The 26,583-nt window shown below is 39.3% G+C and overlaps 1 protein-coding gene across 1 annotated transcript in view; it reads left to right on the top strand.

The window, feature by feature from the left end:
• The window catches only part of LOC126176334 (amine oxidase [flavin-containing] A), a 252,211-nt gene extending 227,771 nt beyond the window's left edge, over window positions 1–24,440 (top strand). Inside the window, exons 7-9 of the mRNA XM_049923486.1 lie at window positions 8,975–9,159; window positions 22,750–22,896; window positions 24,257–24,440. Coding sequence (XP_049779443.1) covers window positions 8,975–9,159; window positions 22,750–22,896; window positions 24,257–24,440 — 516 coding nt within the window. The remainder of the gene's footprint in view (window positions 1–8,974; window positions 9,160–22,749; window positions 22,897–24,256) is intronic.
• The last annotated feature ends 2,143 nt before the right edge of the window (window positions 24,441–26,583 follow it).

Below are 26,583 nucleotides of genomic sequence, written 5' to 3'. Positions count from 1 at the left end.
GATGGAGAGGAAATTAAAACTTTGAGGTTCACCGATGACATTGTAGTAAATTAGTTTTGCTATTTGGGGAGCAAAATAACTGATGATGGTCAAAGTAGAGAGGATATAAAATGTAGACTGGCAATGGCAAGGAAAGTGTTTCTGAAGAAGAGAAATTTGCTAACATCGAGTATAGATTTCAGTGTCACGAAGTCGTTTCTGAAAGTATTTGTATGGAGTGTAGCGATGTAAGGAAGTGAAACGTGGACGATAAATAGTTTAGACAAAAAGAGAATAGAAGCTTTCGAAATACGGTGCTACAGAAGAATGCTGAAGATTAGATGAGTAGATCACATAACTAATGAGGAGGAAATATTGCCAGCAAAGTCAACCCATCATAAAGGCAAAGAGTGGACACAATCCATATTAATGTTCACTGATAGGTGTCAGATAGTGAAATGAAGTAAAATGGGCCAATAACACTGACAATGGTGATAGAAAAGCAGTTGTGAGAAACTAATTCTGTAGGCTGTATTTGAAGGTAGCTAACATTAATGTTGTAATCTATTTGTATTTGCATAGACCACAAATGAACATTACAAAAAAATAAGAATGAAGCCACTAATTAGAGAGAAAAACTAACTGCTGCTTCTTAGATTATATTAAGCTGTTGATCAAGTGCTGCTTCTTAGATTATACTAAGCTGTTGAGCAACTGCTGTTTGCATAATATATCCATGACCACTTATGTAATGGTCAAATAATAATAGCCATCTGCATTCTCTAAGAATATAGCCCTGTTTAAGACAAATGTTGTTACTCAAAAGGAGTTGTCAGTCTTTCAGATCAGGTCATCCTATCATTTGCGGAGTGGCTCTCACAACATAATCTTCTTTTGGATTTGCAGAGCTACCCCATTTCTTTTCTTATGTCTAACTTGTTAAAGATATTTTCACTGCATTACAGAATCCTACTGACAAGACTGGAAGGAGATTATCTTATGTCTCATATTGTGGTAATGTGAATCAAGGTTCATCGAAACTGACTTTAATATCTAACCACAAATTCGTAGATGGAATGCTCACTTTTTATTTATTTTTTGCATGAGATCATCAAACAGAAGTCTGCCTCAATAACTGAGTGGTAAGTGCATCTGAATGCTTTGCAAAGGGGCCCAGGTTCGATTCCTGACTGGGTCGGAGATTTCTCCACTCAGGGACTGGGTATTGTGTTGTCATCATCATCATCATCATCATATCATCCCAATTGACACACAAGTCACCGAAGTGGTGTCATCTGAAAAGACTTACACCAGGCAACTGGTCAACCCGACGGGAGGCCCCAGGCACACAACATTTCATTTCATCAAACAGAAGGCTTTTGGTAAATGATGTTGTTATAAGTAAAAGTGTAAGAATGATTACACTTTCAATAAACACAGAGTTATAAAATAGTTGCTGAATTCTATACACAATACACATGATAAAATGTGGTGTAGAAAGTATCAAATTTTGTGAGAGGTGGTAGTACTCATTGAAACAAGAAAAACAAATCAAATAAACATGGGTCTAGGAAAACATATGTTCTGAAATGTGAACACTTGTACATAGGAGTATTTCAATATGATGTCCATTCACAACATTTGTTCATAGGAATGTGATGTCCATCCACTCCAGTGCAACCTTCCATTTTTTGGCATAAGGAACCATATACATTTTAAAGTTGGTCCTGTTATTGTTGTACATGCTGGCATGCACTGAAGTCACATTCCTGTAGTGTGTGCAAGTAGTTGACTGGAGTGGTCATAGACCAAGTCCTTGAAGAGTCCCCATAATCAGAGAGTTTAGGGATTGTAGTCTGGGGAATGTGGAGGCAAGGTGTGGAGCTTCACCCAAATAATCCAGTGGTCATGAAAGGTCAGCATCAGATGTTTATGCACATTGCTGCAAAGCTGTGCTTGTGCATAATCAAGAATAAACAACAACTTTAGTCTTTACTGCCAAGGCAGCACATCTTCCAGCGAAGTAAACAAGATGTTAATGAGGAAGTCTTGATTTTTATTCCCATTGAATCTCTGTTATAGCATGTATGAACCTATTAACCTAAATCTGCTTGTATACAGACAGACAGAAATGCTTCTGAAGTCCTCTCTTTCCAGCTGCATGGTGATTTTTATCAGCCCACATACGCTAATTATTAAAATTCACAGTACAGCATCTTATCAATGTCATTTCATCAGTAAATAAGATGTAAACAGTTGATTTGCACCACACTTCTGCAAGAGTCGTAGGCAGAAATGCTATCTGTCATTGTGGTGTTATGGGTTTTAGGCCCTGAACATGCTGAAAATGGCGTGGATACATTAATTGTTCATGAAGTCCATTCCAGACAAGAAGATGACTCATGCCTTCCAGTGCTGCCCATTGTTGCTCACTGGGTCCAGGATTTTTGTCCACTAAATGTGGCACATGCTGCTCCATGTCAAAGTATTGTAATTTTATCTTTCTGGTCTCTTGAAGAGCAGTACTTAGGGTCCTGAAGTATATCTTTAGATTCTTCTCTTTAATGCTGATTCATGAAACCTTATAAGTAGGTTTTTGTGTGACAATTGGCATCTACCTCCAAATGTTTGCCAATTCAGATTTTTCAGGATTTCTGTAACTTTCTCCTATGATTCAGACAGACCTGTGAACATTAATGCTTCTCTTCTTCGTATACATTCAATATCTCCTGCATTCCTATTTGGTATGAATCCCAAATACTTGAGCAACATTCTAAGGCATGATGCACAAGTGTTTTTGAAGCACTCTCCTATGTAGACTGATGCATTTTCCCAGTATCCTGCCAATGAATCGGAGTACGGCACCTGCTTTGCCTGTGACTTGAGCCTATGTGATTATTCCATTTCATATGCCCACAAATGGGTTATCCAGGTATTTGAATGACTTGACTTATTCCAGCTGTGACTACTACTTCGCTTTTTTTTTTAAAAGTGCACAATTTGATATTTTGTGGACTGAAAGCAAGTTACCATTCTCTGCACCACTTTGAAATCTTATCAAGAACTGATTAGATATACATGCAGATTTTTTTTCCAGATAATACTTCAGTACAGATAAGTGTATCACCTATTAATAATGTGCTTCCAGGTGTTATGCCAAGTTGTCATTTCCATTTTCTGCACAATATTTCGACAACCAACCCTGCTGTCATTTTAAGGTGCTATGAGAGTTGCTGTTTTATATAAAATCTTTGCCTGGACTCCAACCGGACTGGGAACTATTCTTGGTCTCACACTGCCATTTATAGCCAAGTTTAATTCCAGATGTCCATTATGCCCTTTGATGGTCTTTTATTTTTCAGAGCTTGCACTGAATTTCTGTGAAATGCCAATTCTCTCAGCATTTTCCACCTCTGACAGATGTGATGGTCAGTGAAATGGTCATAAATTGAGTGCCAGACCCAAGCAGCGAGGGACCTGGAATAGTTGCAATCCAAATCAAGAGTGCCTGAGGAACAGGATGAGACTGAGACAGGGAAAGAGAAGCCAAAAATCAATCACTGGCCATTGCATCCACCACAGCTGACAAATGCTGAAAGAATTTGCATTTCATAGAATGTCAGTGCAGGCTCTGAAAAACAAAAGAGCATCAAAGGACATAGAGAGCATTGGGAATCAAACACAGCTATCAATGGCTTTGTGAGACCAGTAATATTTCACAGTCTGGTTGGAGTCCAGACTGAGAACACACAACAACAAAACTTGCAACACCTGAAAAAGACAGCTGGGTCAGTTGTCAAAACATTGTGCAGAAAATAGAAACAACAACTGCATCCATCCTACCAACAAATCCTCAATACCCATTGGTATGGTACCAAGTCAAAAGGTTTTCGAAAGTCAAGAAATAATATGTCTACCCGATTCCTTTGACCTTTGGCTTTCTTGATCTCATGTGAGAAAAATGGGAGTTATTCTTGCAAAACCATTGTTTACAACATACTTGCCATCTGGCAGGGGACAGGTCATTCTGTTTGAGATATTTCATTATGTTACAGCTCAGAATATGTTCTAGTACTCTACAAAAAGTGGATGTCAATGAGAGTGAACAGCAGTTTTGTGGGTCATTTCTGCTGCCCTTCTTTTAGATGGGTGTGACCCATGCCATCTTCCAATAGGCACAGTTTTTTCTTTAAGAGATGTACAGCACATAATGGTTACAATGGAGGCTAAGTTTGAGACAATCTGCTGGGTGGCAAAGCCATGAACATTTTTTTACTCTTGAACTGTCTTCCTTTTAAATATATTCATTATTACTATGATACTGTTCCATACACCGGAAATAATTAGCCATGGGATTAAATAACCATGTACAATTATTGCATGAACTGATATAAGTAAAATGTAGGTAGAAATAAAATTGTTTTCTTTCATTATTTCATGTAGGGTGTCAGTGAGAAAAGGAAAGGTTGCAGTTTCTAGCTGTAATACTTTACTTATCATGTTAAGTGTTTATTGTAAGATTATTTCTGTTAATGAGTAGATTATGGCACCATTTTAAATTTTTAAATTCTGTCAGTAGTAGTATAAAATATTATGGAGGCAACCTAGAACTGAGACCAGGTGTTCATTTCAGCCATTCATTAATACAGGTGGTTTTTCTACATCTTCATCTACATCCATACTCCGCAAGCCACCTGACGGTGTGTGGCAGAGGGTACCTTGAGTACCTCTATCGGTTCTCCCTTTTATTCCAGTCTCATATTGTTCGTGGAAAGAAGGATTGTCGGTATGCCTCTGTGTGGGCTCTAATCTCTCTGATTTTATCCTCATGGTCTCTTCGCGAGATATACATAGGAGGGAGCAATATACTGCTTGACTCCTCAGTGAAGGTATTTTCTCGAAACTTCAACAAAAGCCAATACCGAGCTACTGAGCGTCTCTCCTGCAGAGTCTTCCATTGGAGTTTTTCTATCATCTCCGTAACGCTTTCACGATTACTAAATGATCCTGTAATGAAGTGTGCTGCTCTCCGTTGGATCTTATCTATCTCTTCTATTAACCCTATCTGGTACGGATCCCACACTGCTGATCAGTATTCAAGCAGTGGGCGAACATGCATACTGTAACCTACTTCCTTTTTTTTTGGATTGCATTTCCTTAGGATTCTTCCATTGAATCTCAGTGTGGCATCTGCTTTACTGACGATCAACTTTATATGATCATTCCATTTTAAATCACTCCTAATGCGTACTCCCAGATAATTTATGGAATTAACTGCTTCCAGTTGCTGACCTGCTATATTGTAGCTAAATGATAAGGGATCTTTCTTTCTATGTATTTGCAGCACATTACACTTGTCTACATTGAGATTCAATTGCCATTCCCTGCACCATGTGTCAGTTCACTGCAGATCCTCCTGCATTTCAGTACAATTTTCCATTGTTACAACCTCTTGATATACCACAGCATCATCCGCAAAAAGCCTCAGTGAACTTCTGATGTCATCCACAAGGTCTTTTATGTATATTGTGAATAGCAATGGTCCTACGACACTCCCCTGCGGCACACCTGAAATCACTCTTACTTCGGAAGACTTCTCTCCATTGAAAATGACATTCTGCGTTCTGTTATCTAGGAACTCTTCAATCCAATCACACAACTGGTCTGACAGTCCATTTGCTCTTACTTTGTTCATTAAATGACTGTGGGGAACTGTATCGAATGCCTTGCGGAAGTCAAGAAACACGGCATCTACCTGGAAATCCATATCTATGGCCCTCTGTGTCTCGTGGACGAATAGCGCGAGCTGGGTTTCACATGATCGTCTTTTTCAAAACCCATGCTGATTCCTACAGAGTAGATTTCTAGTCTCCAGAAAAGTCATTATACTCGAACATAATACATGTTCCAAAATTCTACAACTGATCAACGTTAGAGATACAGGTCTATAGTTCTACACATCTGTTCGACGTCCCTTCTTGAAAACGGGGATGACCTGTGCCCTTTTCCAATCCTTTGGAAAGCTGCGCTCTTCCATAGACCTATGGTACACCGCTGCAAGAAGGGGGGCAAGTTCCTTCGTGTACTCTGTGTAAAATCAAACTGGTATCCCATCAGTTCTATATCCCTCTGTGGTCTATTTTGATATCTACCATTTTGTCATCTGTGCAACAATCTAGAGAAGCAACTACAGTGCAGTCTTCCTCTGTGAAACAGCTTTGGAAAAATACATTTAGTATTTCGGCCTTTAGTCTGTCATCCTCTGTTTCAGTACCATTTTGGTCACAGAGTGTCTGGACATTTTGTTTTGATCCACCTACCGCTTTGACATAAAACCAAAATTTCTTAGGATTTTCTGCCAAGTCAGTACATAGAACTTTACTTTCGAATTCATTGAATGCCTCTTCCCACATAGTCCTCCTCACACTACATTTTGCTTAGCATAATTTTTGTTTGTCTGCAAGGCTTTGGCTATGTTTATGTTTGCTGTGAAGTTCCCTTTGCTTCCGCAGCAGTTTTCTAACTCGGTTGTTGTACCACGGTGGCTCTTTTCCGATCCTCAACACTATCTGTACTTGAGACAAAACTTTTGTGTTGAGCTGTCAGGTACTCTGAAATCTGCTTTTTGTCACTTTTGCTAAACAGAAAAATCTTCCTACCTTTTTTAATATTTCTATTTACGGCTGAAATCATCGATGCAGTAACCGCTTTATGATTGCTGATTCCCTGTTCTGTGTTAACTGTTTCAAATAGTTCGGGTCTGTTTGTCACCAGAAGGTCTAATATGTTACCGCCACAAGTCGGTTCTCTGTTTAACTGCTCAAGGTAGTTTTCAGATAAAGCACTTAAAAAAATTTCACTGGATTCTTTGTCCCTGCCACCCGTTATGAATGTTTGAGTCTCCCAGTCTATATCCAGCAAATTAAAATCTCCATCCAGAACTATAACACGGTGGGGAAATCTACTCAAAATATTTTCCAAATTATCCTTCAGGTGCTCAGCCACAACAGCTGCTGAGCCAGGCGGCCTGTAGAGACATCCAATTACCATGTCTGAGCCTGCTTTAACCTTGACATTCACCCAAATTATTTCACATTTCGGATCTCAGTCAATTTCCTTCGATACTATTGCACTTCTTATCACTATAAACACACCTCCCCCTTCACTGTCCAGCCTGTCTCTGCAGTATACATTCCAATCTGAGTTTAGAATTTCATTACTGTTTACATCTGGTTTCAGCCAACTTTCTGTCCCTAGTACTATGTGGGCATTGTGACAGTTCTGGGACCTTTCTATAGACCTTTCTATAGATGCTCCTGCAGTTTACTATTAGCACATTAATATTGTTATTCCCTGTTGCATTTTGCCTACTCCTACCTTGCCGCGTCTCAGGAGGCGTCTTGTTGGGCCTAGAGAGGGAATTCTCTAACCTAAAAAACCCACATGTGCACTCCACATGTACTCCGCTACCCTTGTAGCTGCTTCCTGCATGTAGTGCAAGCCTGACATATTCAGGGGGACCCTATATTTCTCCACCCGATAGAGGAGGTCGAGGAATTTGCACCCCATATCTCCGCAGAATCGTCTGAGTCTCTGGTTTAAGCCTTCCACTTGGTTCCAAATTAGAGGACTGCGATCGTTTCTGGGAACGATACTACAAATAGTTAGCTCAGATTCCACAACGCGAGCAAGGCTTTCTGCCTTCACCAACTCTGCTAACCACCTGTATGAACTGAGGATGACCTCTGAACCCAACATGAGCAACAATTTGCAGTCTGGTGCACCCAGTGCTCTCTATCGCCGCCGGCAGGGCCTCCTCCACATCTCGGATGAGAACCCCCAGCAAGCAGACAGAGTGAACACTGGCCTTCTTCCCTGACTTTTCCGCTATTTTCCTAAGGGGCTCCATCACCCGCCTAACGTTGGAGCTCCCAATCACTAATAAACCCCTCCCCCCATGTGCCTGCTCGGACCTTGCTGAAGGAGCGGCCACATGTCCACTCACAGGCAGAGCGGGCGATGCCACACGGCCAGCCTCCACATTGACCCTCCGCCTCATGCGCCGCGAACGCTGCTGGTTCCGCCACTCCCCTTGGGGAGAGGGTGGCCCAACCGCGCCCGGTACCCACGAAGATGTCTCGACAGCAGGGACAGTGGATGAAGCATGTAACACCTGGGGTGTACCATTCGACGCACCAGACTTCCCACTGCCTCTACTTATTGCAGATAAAGAAAAAAACAAATTCAGCTGAAATGTGATTTGCACAATCACAAGACAAGACACAAAACTAAGGTTCATGTACACTTTTCCTCCTCCTCCGTTTTTCAGAGTTAAGTTGTGTATTCTAGTATTCAGTCAGCTCCCTTATAACATGAAGCTTGATACTTAAAATCAAGACCAAATTAAAAGAAAACTAAAGAGACATTCCAAATGAGCCAGTTCTTCTTATTATCTGTATTCAAGAATTGTCACTTCCTGTGTTAGGTAAATAGCAAATAGCTGTGTTCACTGTAAAGCAGTGCAACAAGTAGCAGTGAAGTGTAACTAGGCCTGTGGTATTACACATGTAGACTTTTCTTTGAAAAATACCTACACAATCAAGTAAATATTAAGCTACTAGTAGAAGATAAACAGTGTCTATACATTGTAATTGAAAAAGCAGCATCATTTCTCATAGTAGTAGCTTCCTCCCTGATTTACTAGGTTATATTTATCTGCCAGAAGTATGAACAGCATTAACAATTATAGTGACAGTTTACTGCTGGAGCAGTATCCTTTGTGAAAATTGACTTCTTCCACATACTTGAAGGTAGGGTTCTTCTTGATGGAATCTATCAAACATGATGAATGAATGAGAGGAAAAACAAAAAATGGCTGAGTGAGGAAAATTGGAGAGCTTTTTCAATCGTTAACTGTGCATGTTGTCAGAACTAAATTATATGTAACACTGTCTTAATACTACAGATTAATGTTTTATCAAAATTTTCTTTATAGGCTGAAAAACGAAAGCAGTTGGTATTACATCATCTTTTGAAACTGTTTGGAGAGGAAGCTTTAAAACCTATTGATTATGTAGAAAAAAACTGGTGTGAAGAATTATACATTGGTGGATGCCCAATTCAATATCTTACTCCTGGTGTTATGTCATGCAAACATTTCATGAGGCAACCCTTTATAAGGTATTATTTAATGGTATTTATTTAAATATCTGGAAGCTACATTTCAATTTGTGATTTACAGCAGATACATGACGTAAGTAAGTCACTCTAATAGAAGTTCTGGAGTTTTAGCTTAGCTGATAGGAGCTTGCAAAAGTTGATAGCAAATCTGCATTAATCAAGTGACTTCCTTGGAAACTGGAGAGAAAGTCAAAGGGGAAAAAAATCCAGTACTGTAATGGGTTGAACAAAACAAGTAACTGCAAGACTGATCGCTGAGTCTTCATCTGCCATATGGCGTCATTTGAATGCAGTATGTAGGAAAACAGAATGGGCGATGAGTTGGAGTGCACTCCATTCCGGTCCTCCCACTGAGGAACAATCACTGATAGCCAGGGAATTGGACCTGATTCCTCTGTATTGCAGTCAGTGTGTTGGTTATTCCACTGTGGAAGCAGTGTAAAGTTTAATTTACTCAAACAATGGAAACTCCAGGTTGGAATATCAGCGCTATTAGAAAAAGGACAGATTGCTACTTAACTTAAAGTTGACCCACTGAGTTGCAGACAGACACAACGAAAAGACTGTTACTTATTATAGCTTTTGGGCAAACCCTTTTCCAGCAAAGAGAACACTCACATTCACACAAGCAAGCTCACTTCATGTTCACATGACTGCTACCAGTGACAGCTCCAACCAGAATTTACTCACAAATCTATAGCAATAGAGAAAGAAGTACTGCAGATGAAGAAAAATTATGGAAGCAACATATTACAGCAGACTATTGTTATGTATGCCTTTATTTCCTCATTTACATGTGCTGTCCTACACTGTTTGTTTATACTGTTTCTGTATCCTTTCCTATTTCTCACAGTATCTGTTGGTAAAACGCTCTGCATTTTCCCAAGTCTATATTTTTTCACTGGCTTTTTTAATTATTTTTTAGTAACAATCCTCAAAATTGGTGGAATGATTGGGAGAATTTGAGATATTTTTTCTTCCCCTCTTGTTTTGCCATCTGCCTGCTTAAAATTCATTTTTTTCATTTTTAAATTAATTACCATTAACATAGTTGAGTATAATTGCATTTTCATAAAAGAGAAAGCTTGGCCTTTAGCCTTAGAGAATGTAACACCAGATCTAATTTTGTGCTTAATTTTAGGTATGTAATTGCTTTTCTAATTTATTTCAACTATTCCTAGTTAGTATCTTTCATTATAGGGTGAAATCAGTAATTTTTTTGTAACTTAAATCCTATTGTTGATGTATAAACAAATATAAATTCTGTACTAATTATAAACATTCGTAAGATGAAATACTAGTAATCTTAAAGTATCTATATTGTTCTATTCAAAAACATGTTAGCATAACCAGTCCTGAATTAATTCCAAAGTAATGAACAGTTTTGTCAAAAGTACTGTTTTCATGATGATATTTGTTAATTTCATGATTTAAACAAATAGTTTGGCCTAACTCTTGCAGTAGAAGAAACTGTTAAAAAGAACCAATTTTTCGATGTATTCACTTAATTTAATGAGTCAAGTTTTAATTGTAATTTCTGTAAATTTAACTTCAAACAATGTGTAGTTTCAGTACCTATTATTGTGATGATATATAAGGACCTCATTTTTGGTCATGAGACTGTCAGTTCACGGCTGAGCTTCAGACGAGAAACCTGTGTTGGTTAGAGCAACAACAATGCTTCAACTTAACTGTGGAATAAGTGTTAAACAATTAGGCTGTGTGTAAAGCCAATGGCAGTGTCTGCTGCATACGTACCTTGCTATTCTTCAAGAACTGTGAACTTTGTGGTTAGGTTTTTACTGCTCGTATGTTCAATAGTAAACTATTGTAGTAGTATGTGGAGGTTTGCCTGCAAACTATTAGTGAGGCTTATGAAAAGTTAAACAATAATGCACTGGCAATGTAACTGTGTATTGTTAGGGAGTCATCAAAAGTGAAATTAAAGTTATTTTTTCACAAGGTAGTTTAAAAGAGAATGTTAAACCATTTTCCGAAAATAAACTATCAATAACAGATTCAGTATGGATTCTCAATGGAAAAACAATCTATGCTATAACAAATGCATTTTGGCAGAAACAAACAAGAAAAAATATTTATAGACATCCAGATGAATAACGAACTGAGTCGGTAACAGAATGGGTGTAAGTCAATGAAAAACACTCACATCTGCCTGCTTTGCACCTAGAAAACACCCCCCCCCTCTCTCTCTCTCGCTCACTCTCTCTCTCTCTCTCTCTCTCTCTCTCTTTTGTGTTAATCTGGAGAGGGGTTGCCAGCACACTTGCACCAGTGTTGTGCAACTCCATAATATGCTACAGCAATGCAGTTAAGAAAAAAAGTAATTGTCCTACAGAATCAGGCAATAAAAAATATTGTTTAGAAGTCTCAACGGGAACCTAGTTCTTACATATGCATGTAAATATGTGTGCTCTCTAATGTAATTTGTGATTAATAAGAAGAGTGAACTTTGGATTAGCTGGAGATTCATAACCCTTTCTACAGTAGGGTTCAGAAACGGAGACATATACTCCCTCTACAAATTTTGGTAGGTACATGCCTCATACAAACCTGAGTCACGCATTGTGGTGTTTCCAACATGTGCAGGGGCACAGGACATGCAAAAGCTTATTTTATATGTGAAGGACACATGCACATCACGATATTCAGTACCTTATTGTGCCTTTCATGTGTGAAGTAACTAATATACATACTGACAATATACAAAGGCTAGCTACTCACCACATAGAGGCATTGAGACGCACACAGGCACAATTGAAAGACTGCTAAACTTTTAGCTTTTGGACAAAAAAGTCCTCCTGCAGAAACAGGAAACACAACACTCAAGCGTGACACACACACAAGCCTGACTCACATAGACATGGCAATTTTCTATTGCAGCTGAGGCCCAGACAGTAACCGTGTGTGTGTGTGTGTGTGTGTGTGTGTGTGTGTGTGTGTGTGTGTGTGTCACGCTTGAGTGAGTGTTGTGTTTCCAGTTTCTGCATAAGGACTTTTTTGTCCAAAAGCTAAAAGTTACCTTCATACCATCTTCCTGTCTCTTGAAATACGCTATACCAATAAAGAATGTTTTTGGGTACAGCCAGATCAGTGCCAAAACACTGACAAAAAGCACACTGGACCGAAATTCCTCACCACTCACTGTTCGCAAACTGCAGCACACTTTCTGCTGAGTGTACGCCATCTTACATCTGACTGATTGCAAACTGAGAAGATGCATTGTATGACATCTAACGGTGGTTTTCTGTACCTTCAGGCCACACCCATTAAAACAACACACATATCCTTGCCTTGCCATTGTGTGCCCAGGTGGCGCAGTGCTTGATGCGGTTGCCTCGTAAGCAGAAGATCCCAGGTTTGAGTCCCAGTCAGGCATTCATTTTATAGTTGGGAGCTCCAACGTTAGGCATGTTATGGGGCCCCTTGGGGACATGGCTGCCAAGAAGGGAAAGACAACCAATGTGCACTCCGTGTGCATACTGGGTGGAGTCATTCCAGATGTCGAACTGGTCCTCCATGCCATGAAGAGCACAGGGTGCAGCCAACTGCAGGTGGTTGCTCACGTCGGTACCAATGATGTGTGTCACTTTGGATCAAAAGAGATTCTCTCTGATTTTAAGTGGCTAACAAAAGTGGTAAAGGCTGCCAGTCTTGCCCGCAAGATGAAAGCAGAGCTGACCATTTGCAGAACAGGCGACAGGTCCGATTGCAGACCTCTGGTACAGAGCCGAATGGAGGGTCTAATCAGAGGCTCAGAGGGTTCTGCGACCGTGTAGTCTGCAGATTCCTCGACTTGCACCAAAGGATGGTTTGGTTTTGGGCCCCGCTGAATAGATCAGGTGTCCACTCTATGCAGGAGGTGGCTACATGCGTAGCAGGGGCTGTGGCGTGGACTGGGCAGGATTTTAGGTTAGAGGGTCTCAGGAGAACACTAGAAGGGCTTCAGTCACAAAGGGTGCACGCCGAACACAGGAAGAACGTAGATACAGGAACCATCGGTATAACAGTTGTAAATTGTCGTAGCTGTGTTGGGAAAGTACAAGAGCTCCAAGTGCTAATAGAAAGCACTGATGCTCAAATCGATATAGGCACTGAGAGCTGGCTAAAGCCGAAGATAAGTTCAGCCAAAATTTCTGCGAAGAACCTAATGGTGCACTGAAAGGATAGGCTAAACATGGTTGGCGGTGGCTTGTTTGTTGCTGTTAGAAATAGTTTATCTTGTCAAGAAACTGAAGTAATTAGTTTCTGTGATTTAGTATGGGCAAAGGTCATTGTTGGCAACTGGAATAAAATAATAATTGAATACTTTTACCAACCTCCCAATTCAGATGGTACAGTTGGTGAAAAATTCAAAGAAAACTTGAGTTTGATTTCAAACACGTACCCGACTCATACAATTATAGTTGGTGGTGACTTTAATTTAGCCTCGATATGTTGGTGAAAATACGTATTTAATTCTGGAGGTACGCATAAAACATCATCTGAAATTGTGCTAAATGTATTCTCTGAAAATTATTTCAAGCAGTTAGTTCATGAGCCCACACGAATAGTAAATGGTTGTGAAAAAACACTTGACCTGTTAGCAACAAATAATCCTAAGTTAATAACGAGCATCAAAATGATACAGGGATTAGTGAACACAAGGTTGTCGTAGTGAGATTGAATACTGTAACCCCCAAATCCTCCAAAAATAAACGAAAAATATACCTATTCAAAAAAGCAGATAAAAATTCACTTGCTGCCTTCCTGAGAGACAATCTCCACTCCCTCCTAATTAATGATATAAGTGCAGACCAGATGTGGCTTGAATTCAGAAAAATAATATCAGCAGCAATTGAGAGATTTATGCCAAATAAATCAACAAACAAAGGAGCTGATCCTCTTTGGTACACAAAATGGCTCAGAACACTGTTGCAGCAACAATGAAACAAACATGCCAAATTTAAACAAATGCAAAATCCCTAAGATTGGCGATCTTTTACAGAAGCTCGAAATTTAGTGCAAACTTCAATGCAAGATGCTTATAACAGTTTCCACAATGAAACTTTGTCTCAAAAGCTGGCAGAAAATCGAAAGAGATTCTGGTTGTTCGTGAAGTATGTTAGCAGCAAGAAACAATCAATGCCTTCTCTGCGCGATAGGAATGGAGGTACTATTGAAGACAGTGCTGCCGAAGCAGAGTTACTAAACACAGCCCTCCAAAATGCCTTCACAAAAGAAGAAGAAGTAAATATTCCAGAATCTGAATCAAGAACAACTGCCAACATGAGTAACATAGAAGTAAATATCCTCGGCATAATAAAGCAACTTAAATCACTCAATAAAAGCAAGTCCAGACTGTATACCAACTAGGTTCCTTTCAGAGTATGCTGATGCAGTAGCTCCATACTTGACAATCATATACAACCGTTCGCTCGACGAAAGATCCTTACCCAAAGACTGGAAAGTTGCACAAGTCACACCAATGTTCATAAAAGGTAGTAGGAGTAATCCACTTAATTACGGGTCAATATCATTAACATCAATATGCAGCAGGATTCTGGAACATATATTGTGTTCAAACATTATGAATTACCTCAAAGAAAATGGTCTATTGACACACAGTCAGTATGGGTTTAGAAAACATCGTTCTTGTGAAACACAACTAGCTCTCTATTCGCATGAAGTGTTTAGTGCTATTGACAAGGGATTTCAGATCGATTCTGTATTTCTGGATTTCCATAAGGCTTTTGACACTGTACCACACAAGTGGCTTACAGTGAAATTGCATGCTTATGGAAATCGTCTCAGTTATGTGACTGGATTTGTGACTTCCTGTCAGAGAGGTCACAGTTTGTAGTAACTGAAGGAAAGTAATTGAGTAAAACAGAAGTGATTTCTGGCGTTCCCCAAGGTAGTGTTATAGGCCCTTTGCTGTTCCTTATCTGTATAAATGATTTGGGAGACAATCTGAGCAGCTGTCTCAGGACGTTTGCAGATGATGCTGTCATTTATCAACTAATAAAGTCATCAGAAGATTAAAACAAACTGCAAAATGATTTAGAAAAGATAAATGAATGGTGCAAAAAGTGGCAGTTGGCCCTAAATAATGAAAAGTGTGAAGTCATCCACGAGTGCTAAAAGGAATCCATTAAACTTTGGTTACACACTAAATCAGTCAAACATAAAGGCCGTAAATTCAACTAAATATCTAGGAATTACAATTACAAACAACTTAAATTGGAAGGAACACACAGAAAATGTTGTGGGGAGGGCTAACCAAAGACTGTGTTTTATTGGCAGGACACTTAGAAAATGTAACCGATCTATTAAGGAGACAGCCTACACTAAGCTTGTCCATCATCGTTTAGAATACTGCTGCACCATGTGGGATCCTTACCAGATAGGACTGACAGAGTACATCGAAAAAGTTCAAAGAAGAGCAGCATGTTTTGTATCATCGCAAAATATGGGAGAAAGTGTCACTGAATTGATACAGGATTTGGGCCAGACATCATTAAAAGAAAGGTGTTTCTCGTTGCGATGGAATCTTCTCACGAAATTCCAATCACCAACTTTCTCCTCCAAACGTGTTGACACCGACCTACATAGGGAGAAATGATCACCACAATAAAATAAGAGAAATCAGAGCTCATATGGAAAGCTATAGGTGTTTGTTCTTTCCGTGTGCTATACGAGATTGGAATAATAGAGAACTGTGAAGGTGGTTTGATGAACCCTCTGCGAGGCAACTTAAATGTGATTTGCAGAGTATCCATGTAGATGTAGATGAAGCGTGTCCCATGTTTTGTAATTATTACTGTCCAAAATCATGTCATTTTTTTAAACATCCTGTAGAGAATCTGCAATGTAACAAAACTGTGCAGACGACCTTACAGAGCATGGTAGAGGGTACCCCATACCACTCCTAGTTGTTTCCTTTTCTGTTCCACTTGCAAACAGAATGAGGGGAAAAAGAATTTCTATATGCTCTGTATAAACCCAATTTCTCTTATCTTTTCTTCGTGGTCCTTAAGCACACTGTATGTTGGAGGCAACAGAATCGTTCTGCACTCACCTTCAAATGCTAGTTCTTTAAAGGTTCTCAATAGTGTTCCTCCAAAAGAATGACACCTTCCCTCTAGGGATTTCCATTAGAGTTCCCGAAGCATCTCTGTACCACATATATATTGTTCGAACCTACCAGTAACAAACCTTGGAGCCCACCTCTGAATTTTTTCTATGTCTTCCTCTAATCAAGCCTGGTACGGATGCCAAACAGTAAAGCAGTACTCAAGAATATGTCAGACCTGAGTTCTATATGCAGTGTCCTTCATGAATGAACAACAGTTTTCTAGAATTCCACCAATAAACAGAAGTCAACCATTCATCTTTCCTTCCACACTCCTTGCATTCTCATTCCATTTCATATTGCTTTGCAATGTTATGCCAAGATATTTAAACAACATGACTGTGTCAAGCAGGCCAGTAGCAATGCTGTATCTGAACATTATGGGTTTGTTTTTCCTGCTCATCTACATTAATTTACACTTTTACACATTCAGTGAGTAAAAGTACAAATATGCATGGTAGCCACTGAAAGTTGGTGATATGCAGCCTTACTGCTGAATTGAGACTGCGAGATCACGTGTGCTTGCATTTATAGAAATATATATAACACTAAAAACTGTATTGTGAATAACTAGGTTTAAGTAATAATATTTATATGTAAAAGGACATTAGGTTATGTTTGGGTTGGTGTGGTAATTTATGTTGAAAATGTGCTGGGAGTGCCAAATGGCTGCTCATGACATCAGATCAGGCAGGGGCTCAGGTTCTGCAGAGCAGTGCGGCGTGCCATGGAACTCCATCCATGGCGAAGTTCTGTGATCATGGGACATGGTAACTAGGGAAACCTATAGATAACACAGAACTGAATTTGATGTGGAAGTGCAATGAGAGTCTGTTCACGTTACTAGTTGTAAGAAGTTCTTGTTGACTGGAAGTTAAACTAATTTGTAATCGGAATACTAAACACTTGCTTGTGAACCCACCAGTGCCTGTTGCTACAGACTAGTATCACAGGAGAAGTCTGGTGGAAGGTGGGGTCTCTCCGTAATGAGTAAGAAATCACATCAAGGAGGAGAGAACCCTCACAAGTGTTAGCGGCCATTCATAAGACCAACTGCAAATTTTGTCTAAGTTATCTCGTATCCTCCTACAGTTGCTCAACTTCGACACCTTACCATACACCATAGTATCATCAGCAAACAACTACTGATTGCTGCCCACCCTGCCCACCAAATCATTTATGTAAATAGGGAATAATAGAGGTCCTATCACAATTCCCTGGGGCACTCCTGATGATACCCTTGTCTCTGATGAACACTCGCTGTCAAGGACAACCTACTGGTTTCCATTACTTAAGAAGTCTTCAAGCCACTCACATATCTGTCAGCCTATTCCATATTCTCGCACCTTCTTTAACAACTTGCAATCACATACCGTGTCAAATGCTTTCTGGAAGTCTAGAAATATGGAATCTGCCTGTTGCTCTTCATCAGTAGTTCACAGCATAGTATGTGAGAAAAGGGTACGCTGAGTTTCACAAGAACGATGCTTTCTAAAACCATACTGATTTGTGGATATAAGAATCTCTCAAGAAAATTTATTATATTCAAACTGAGGAAATGTTCGAGGATTCTGCAGCAGTCTGATGTTACGGATATTATTGGTCTGAAATTTTGCAAGCCCACTCTCTTTCTCTTCTTATGCACAAGAGTCACCTGCACTTTTTCCATTCACTTGGGACTTTGTGCTAGGTGAGAGATTCATGATAAATACAAGCTAAGTAAGATGCCTGTGCTGTAGAGTATTCTTTGAAAAACCGAAATGGGATTCCATCCGGATCTTGTGACTTATCTGTTTTCAATTCTTTCAGTTGTTTCTTTACACTAGGGATACATATTACTATGTCATCCACCTGGGAGTCTGTTCGGTTGTCAAACAACAGTATGTTTGTATGATTCTCCTGTGGGAATGATTTCTTGAATGTAAAATTTAAAACTTTGGCTTTTATTTTGCGGTCTTCAACTGCCACACGAAACTGGTCAACAAACCTTAGACCCACTTAGTGATTTTACACAGGACCCGAATTTTCTCGGGTTCTCTGCCAGCTCTTTTGCTAAGATATGATGGTTGTAGCAGCTGCATGATTGACGCATACATCTTTTCACTTGCATGAATCTCTACTAACCTTTGCTTGTTGCCATTTGTGAGTTCTCTTTTGAACCAAGAGTGCCACAGCCTCTGCTTCTTCGGCAGTTTTCAGATCCCATTGGGTCTTTTCCATCCTTAATCCATTTACTAAGAAAGTAATCCTCCCGACCATGACTTACAATCTGCTTAAAATTTGCCCACATTTCCTCTATGTCCCTCTTAATGGAACTAGGTGATGTCAGTTCACTTTCTAAGTGACATGCTAACAACTGCTGATCTGCTCTTTCTAGCAGAAACACTCTCCTAGTCTTCTTAACTGATTTATTAACTTTTGTAACCATAGTTGCAATAATGATATTACAATCACAAATCCTCATTTGTATACTGACATTGTCGATAAGGTCCAGCCAATTTGTAGCTACAAGGTCTCAGACATTTCCATTGAGTGTGAAATGCTGAACTAGTTGCTCAAGGTAGTTTTCAGAAAATGTATGCAAAAGTACTTCGCATGACTGCCTGTCCGTACCCCCACTGCAGTGAATCCATAAACATCCCAGTCTATAATTGGTAGGTTAAAGATGCCTCCAACTAGCAATGCATGATCTGGGTATTTAACCGCTACTGACCGTAGACCTTTGAATGTCACAGCAGAATTGGGCGGCCAGTAAAAACATCCAACAATTAACTTGATCTCACCTAGACCTGTAATATGCAACCAGATAACTTCACTGTCAGACTCAACTTCAACCTCGGTATGGGCAATGACCGCAATAGAAAAATTCATACCAAAAAATGACTTCTTTCAAGCAAAAATCTGTTCCAAACCAAGACCTGAACCTGGATTTGCTACTTCCACCTTACACCATTTGGCTGCATGAGTACCCTTCCACGTAGGACTGATGACATATACAGATGAGCATATCTGACCAGTGTTCAGTGATCAGTTCACATCATTCAATCTTCTACATCTATACTGTGCAAACCACAGTGGAGTGCATGGCAGAGGATACATCAAATTGTATTAGTTATTAGTGTTTCTTCCCGTTCCATTCACATATGGTGCATGGAAAGAACGACTGCTGGAGTGCCTGTGTGTGTGTGTGTGCTGTAATCGATCTAATCTTGTCCTCATGATCCCTGCGTGAACAATTCATAGGAGGTTGTAGTAGGTGCCTAGAATCATCATTTAAAGCTGGTTCTTGAAACTATGTAAGTAGACTTTCTTGGGATAGTTTATGTCTATCTTCAAGAGTCTTCCAGTTCAGTTCCTTCATTATCTGTGTGACACTCTGCCACAGATTCAACAAACCTGTTACCATTCGCACTGCCCTTCTCTGCATATGTTCAATATCCCCCGTTAATCCTATTTGATACAGATCCCACACATTTGCACAAAATTATAGATACGTCGCACTCGTGATTTGTAAGCAATCTCCTTTGTAGGCTGCTTGCGCTTCCCCAGTATTCTACCAATAAACTGAAGCATACCACCTGCTTTGCCCACAACTGAACCTATGTGATCATTCCATTTCATATCCCCACAAAGTGTGACCCCCAGGTATTTGTGTAAGTTGGTTGATTCCAGTTGTGACTCATTGATATTATAGTCATAGGATATTACATTTTGTTGTTTTGAGAAGTGCCCAATTCTACATTTCCGAACATTTAAAGAAGTTGCCAATCTTGGCACCACCTAGCAATCTTAAAAAGATCTGACTGACTGTTTTTGCAGCTTCTTTCAGACAGTAATGAACTGTAGATTACTGCATCATCTACAAAAATTCTGAGATAACTATTAACATTATCTGCAAAGTCATTAATACATAACATAAACAGCAAGGGTCCCCGCACACTTCCTGGGGCACACCCAGCGTTACTTCTATATCTGACCCCTCATTCCAGATAACATGATGCATATGCCCTACCAAGGAGTCCTCAATCCACACACAGATTTCACCTGATACCCCATATCTCCCCCTCCCCCCTACATGTTGAGGAAAGAAAAAAATATAATGTAGTCAGTTGAAAATGATTTAAAAGTCAGTATTATGTAGGTTTTTAGCAGGGTCGGAAGAGGAACTTGTTGATGGCTATTTACAAATTGCCATTATATTAAAAATACGCCATACTCCCAGGTCTTGTGGCACACCTTCCCATAAAAATTATCGTATGACTGCTCTTGTTATTAAGATACTGTTAATAGCAGTAGTTGCTGTCTGTTTATGGCGAAGTTTCACTAAAAACTTTTGATATGTTCTACTGTACCTGAATCTGATGATTTAGATTATATACTTTATGAGATTAATAAAATGCAATTCACTACCTCATAAAAACTGGAAGACTTATGCAAATTCAAGATACAAATAATTATCGTACCAGAGAACAATCAAATATCTGACTTGTAGTCGTCACCGACAGTCAACAACTCCCACTGCCGACTGCTACCTACAGATTATCACTTGTAGGTACCCAGAGGTGAATGCTACAGAACTGTGTGCTGCCTTTTTAGAAGCAACTGGGAGGGTTGTGTCAACCCAGACAGTACGTAACCATCTCCATACAATCAGTTGGCCTGTAAGAATCCGTTATAAACAGTACAGCCTACTGACACAGTGATGCACAAAGAAGATGGGCACGAGAAAACTTGGAATCGAATCTGGATCGATAGCATCAGGTTCTCTTCACTGTGAAGAGCAGCATTTATCACACACCAGACAATCTTCATAGAAGAGTGCGCCAGGCATGCAGTCTCACAGGTTTGTCTGGGAGAAGCATTACTCATGTTACGAATAAGTGCCACACAGGTATGTCTCACATCTCTTGTCACTATCGAGAGTAATTTGAAGGCTGCACATTATTGACATGAGAATCTCTGATAAATTGTTCAGCCCTACTGCAGTTGACATTTCAGTGAAGTGTTGATTTTTTGAAATGATATGCACAGTCACACTGTCCACCTCATGATCAACATGAAAGTGCCTGATTATGCTGGGGACCAGCCGAAACTTGCAGTACGTCACACAGTGGATGGCTCATGAGGCCCACGTTCAGAGAGAGGGACAGATTTGAGCAGGTACGTATGAAGTGCCTGGTGAACAGCATGCCGAAGAGGATCCGAGTTTAGATTAGATTAGATTTACTTTCATTCCAATTGATCCGTAGTGAGGAGGTCCTCCAGGATGTGGAACATGTCAGAAAAACAACAATACATGACAAATATTTACAACTAAAACAAATGAGCTAATGTACCATTCCACAGGTCCCAAGTGGAATGATCGTCATTTTTTAATGAACACTAAGAGTCATTTTACAAATACTAATGCACTGAATTTAAAATAAAAAAGTTTTTTATTTATTTACAAGGTAATAAACATGTAATACAACTACTGTAATACTTATTTACAATGAACACATTACTGCACTGAAATGGTGCAGAAGTTAGATTATACTTACACACACACACACACACACACACACACACACACACACACACACACACACACAAATTTTCAGTGAACACATTACTGCACTGAAATTGTGCAGAAGTTATGTTGTACTTATATACAAATCAGTTGGTTTTACTAAGAAATTCATCAATGGAGTAGAAGGAGTTGGCCACCAATAAATCCTTTAGGCTTCTCTTAAACTGAATTTCATTGGTTGTTAAGCTTTTTATGGCTGCTGGCAAGTTATTGAAAATGTGTGTTCCTGAATAATGCACACTTTTTTGTACAAGACTAAGTGACTTTAAATCCTTGTGAAGATTATTCTTATTTCTAGTATTGATTCCATGAATTGAGCTGTTGGTTTGAAAAAGTGATATATTTTTAATGACAAATTTCATTAAGGAATAAATATATTGGGAAGCTGTAGTTAGTATCCCTAGTTCCCTAAACAGGCTTCTGCAGGATGTTCTTGAGTTCACACCACACATAATTCTTACTGCACGTTTTTGTGGCCGGAAAACTTTAGCTTGGCTTGATGAATTACCCCAAAAAATAATCCCATATGACATTATGGAATGAAAGTAAGCATAGTATGCCAGCTTTTTCATTTTTACAGTTCATGAGATTTAGCAGCGCAGTATTCATTGTCATCTAGCAGCAGACTTTGACTTCACAGTTGTGCCCTTTTGGACAGACTGCCATTATTTTGATTATTGTTTTGTCTTTATTTGATAGTAAAGTTGTTTTCTTAGTTTCATAAGAGTTATTCTTTCATTTGCTACTTCCCTCTGATCTAAGTTCAAACACATTCATAGATGTGGAGGTGTGCAATACTTTATATGAGCAGTTTATTTTATTTGACTTGCTTGTATATGCAATGCTGCTGTATGTATTGCTCAATAATTCCCACATGCATTCACTCAAGGGTGTACTGGGCTGGAACAGAGGCTGCTGTATCATGGTTCGGATACATGAATGGTGCTGTGCAGGCTGGGAATGTGGCAGCATTGGAGACTTTATATCAACTAAGACCACAGTGTCTCACAGCTCTTGACCTGATACAAGTTCACAGGTGAGTTCAGAACTATATTTTGTTTGCAAGCAAGTAACATCATCATATTTTATCTGTTAATATCAACACGTTCACTACTGAGACATCTACCACCCACTTCAAAACTGGTTTCACGGAGTATAGTTGTAGATGTAGAAGAAGTTGGAGGATCTTCTCTACATAATACTGGTGTTGCACAGTGACCATGGCATTGCCTCCATCCCTAAGAAAGACAACACACCCGTAATCTGCTCACACCTCCTGGTGCTGTACTTTCAACTCCAGAGCTGTTGGGTTTCGGTGGCCATGTCCTGGTCACTTAATGGCATGTCTCATGACTAAATTCTGTGAGAGTCCAGAGCTGTAAAACATTTCTGCTTTCAGTAAAAGTAAAGCAGACTCTGACAGATACTTCTTAGTTATTTATACATTAGCAGCTCTATAAAAGGATTAGCCCAATTACTTGAAGATAAATGCACAATTCAATCTTCTCTTGACATATAGTGACTGACTTGTACTGAGTCAAATGTTTAAGTGATCAAATGAACTTCATTACAAAAATATCAATGTAGTTGACATTATTGTCTGTCAGACATTCGGGTCATCATTATTCCTTGAAGCAGAATACAGTGCAGACATCTCTTCAGTGTACTGTACTTTGAGTGAAAATTCTAGCAGCATAAAGTAGTGTATTCAGTTTTTTATTTACATTGGTAAGATAAATGACTCATTTCAAATCCTCCTGAATATGTATGCCTAAAGTTTTTGTATGACTGACATTTTTTCCTTAGATGGTGGAAACAGGATTTGCAGGATGGTGGTTTTGCATGATCTGAAATTTAACTGCCTCAGTTTTTTGAGAATTGATGATGAGCCTGTTGGTCTTGAACCATTGTGCTAATTTATCCTTAAGCAATGTTGCACTTTCCTGCAGATTTCCTCACTGAGTCCTTTAGTTAGAATAGTAGTGTCCTGTGGTTCCATCATGTATTTTATCAGCCAAATCATTTACTTATGGCAGAAATAAGAGAGGTCCCAGCACTGACTGTTATGAGACTTCATACTTGAGTTTTGCTTATTACTGCAAATACTAGAATTTTTTCCTTTTGTTTTTCACTGTCTTTGTATTTTATTTCTCTAATTTAGATATGACTGGACCCACCTTTCCAACTGGCCTCTTAATTCTGTAATACTTAACTTCTGCAAGAGAATTTTATGCCCAATAAGATCAAAGGCTTCATTAATGTCAAGAAATATTCCAGAGCATCATTCACTGTTTTTAATATTTCATTTAAAAAGGCAAAGATTGCTGACGAAATTGATCTATAATTAGAAATTTCACATTTTGCACCCTTCTTATGCAGATGTGTTATTTTCACAGTTTTAAGATATTGAGAAATCCACCAGTCTCAGATGATGAATTTATTGTATCTGCTAGTGGTTCCACAATAACTGTTGCACTAGCTTTGATGGCAGTACCTGGTATCTCATCAGCACCTACAGAAGATTTATTAGGCAATCTTTTAATGATGTTGACACTTCCTCAGCTGTCACTGAATACATGAATATTGTATTTGCATGAATTTTTTGATCTGACTGTACTCTCTTACTGTCTGGCTATTTGTCAACTGCTGTGCTATGTTTGAGAAATGATGGTTGAAAGCACTAGCCACTTGTCTGGGTTCAGTTAGCTTATTGTTATTCATAATTAGCTCCATATTACTGTGGTTAACTGACTTTGCATTCATTTCTCTCCTTATAATTTGCCTGGTTACTTTGGTTTTATTCTTGGAATTATGCATTATTTTATCATCAGCTAGGTTACATTGGTTTTATTCTTGGAATTAAACATTATTTTGTTATTTTATGGTATTTTTTCCTTTTGAAATAACTTGTCTTAGTATTTGTTTATATCTAAAAACAAAGATGATGAGACTTACCAAACAAAAGCGCTGGCACGTCGATAGACACACAAACAAACACAAACATACACATAAAATTCAAGCTTTTGCAACAAACGGTTGCTTCGTCAGGAAAGAGGGAAGGAGAGGGAAAGACGAAAGGATGTGGGTTTTAAGGGAGAGGGTAAGGAGTCATTCCAATCCCGGGAGCGGAAAGACTTACCTTAGGGGGAAAAAAAGGACAGGTATACACTCGCACACACACACGTATCCATCCGCATATACACAGACACAAGCAGACATTTGTAAAGGCAAAGAGTTTGGGCAGAGATGTCAGACGAGGCAGAAGTACAGAGGCAAAGATGTTGAAAGACAGGTGAGGTATGAGCGGCAGCAAATTGAAATTAGAAATTAGCGGAGATTGAGGCCTGGCGGATAGCGAGAAGAGAGGATATGCTGAAGGGCAAGTTCCCATCTCCGGAGTTCTGACAGGTTGGTGTTAGTGGGAAGTATCCAGATAACGCGGACGGTGTAACACTGTGCCAAGATGTGCTGGCCGTGCACCAAGGCATGTTTAGCCACAGGGTGATCCTCATTACCAACAAACACTGTCTGCCTGTGTCCATTCATGCGAATGGACAGTTTGTTGCTGGTCATTCCCACATAGAAGGCTTCACAGTGTAGGAAGGTCAGTTGGTAAATCACGTGGGTGCTTTCACACATGGCTCTGCCTTTGATCGTGTACACCTTCTGGGTTACAGGACTGGAGTAGGTGGTGGTGGGAGGGTGCATGGGACAGGTTTTACACCGGGGGCAGTTACAAGGGTAGGAGCCAGAGGGTAGGGAAGGTGGTTTGGGGATTTCATAGGGATGAACTAAGAGGTTACGAAGGTTAGGTGGACGGCGGAAAAACACTCTAGGTGGAGTGGGGAGGATTTCATGAAGGATGGATCTCATTTCAGGGCAGGATTTGAGGAAGTCGTATCCCTGCTGGAGAGCCACATTCAGAGTCTGATCCAGTCCCGGAAAGTATCCTGTCACAAGTGGGGCACTTTTGGGGTTCTTCTGTGGGAGGTCCCGGGTTTGAGGAGATGAGGAAGTGGCTCTGGTTATTTGCTTATTTGGTTATTTGCTTATTTCCCACGTGGAATGTTTCCCTCTATTATATTCATATTTGTTTATATCTTTTGAAATAGGTAGTAAGATCAGGATTAGTATTTTTCTTGACATACTCATACTCACTACCTCCTCTTATTTTGACATGTCATCCTTATCCCTTTCGTAATCCACCTATTTGTTTTTTTTAAATAGAGTTCAATGTTGTTTTTTTCTTCAGAAAAGCTATTTAAAAAATAATTAAACATGGTCATAAACTTATCATATTTTTCGTTGGTATCATTACAGTTGCATATATCATTCCAGTTTTCATCCGTCAGGAGGACACAAAAGTATTTCACAGTTTTTGAATCAAAATTCCTTACAGTACAACTTATTCCATTGAGTTTTGAGTTTCCTAAGGCATTCATTGTAAGAATTTAAGCATAGTGATCATTAGAACCTGTGTTTACTGCTTGTATGTGATGGGCAAATCTGCATGTTTTTATCAAATTCTGATCAATGATAGAAGCAGAGGTTGTTGTTTCTTGAGTTGGTTAAGCTACAGTTGAGCTTATGTTGAATGATTGTAATAAATTTATATCATTATCTTTGAATTTATTGGATTTTTAGATATCAATATTGAAGTCACCACATACAATTATATTTCCCTTGGGTGAGTGAATTTCTTCCTAAGGTTGCTCCATGTCTT

This window comes from Schistocerca cancellata, chromosome 3, assembly GCF_023864275.1.
Source record: "Schistocerca cancellata isolate TAMUIC-IGC-003103 chromosome 3, iqSchCanc2.1, whole genome shotgun sequence".
Lineage (NCBI taxonomy): Eukaryota > Metazoa > Arthropoda > Insecta > Orthoptera > Acrididae > Schistocerca > Schistocerca cancellata.
This window is presented reverse-complemented; position numbering and strand designations above follow the sequence as displayed.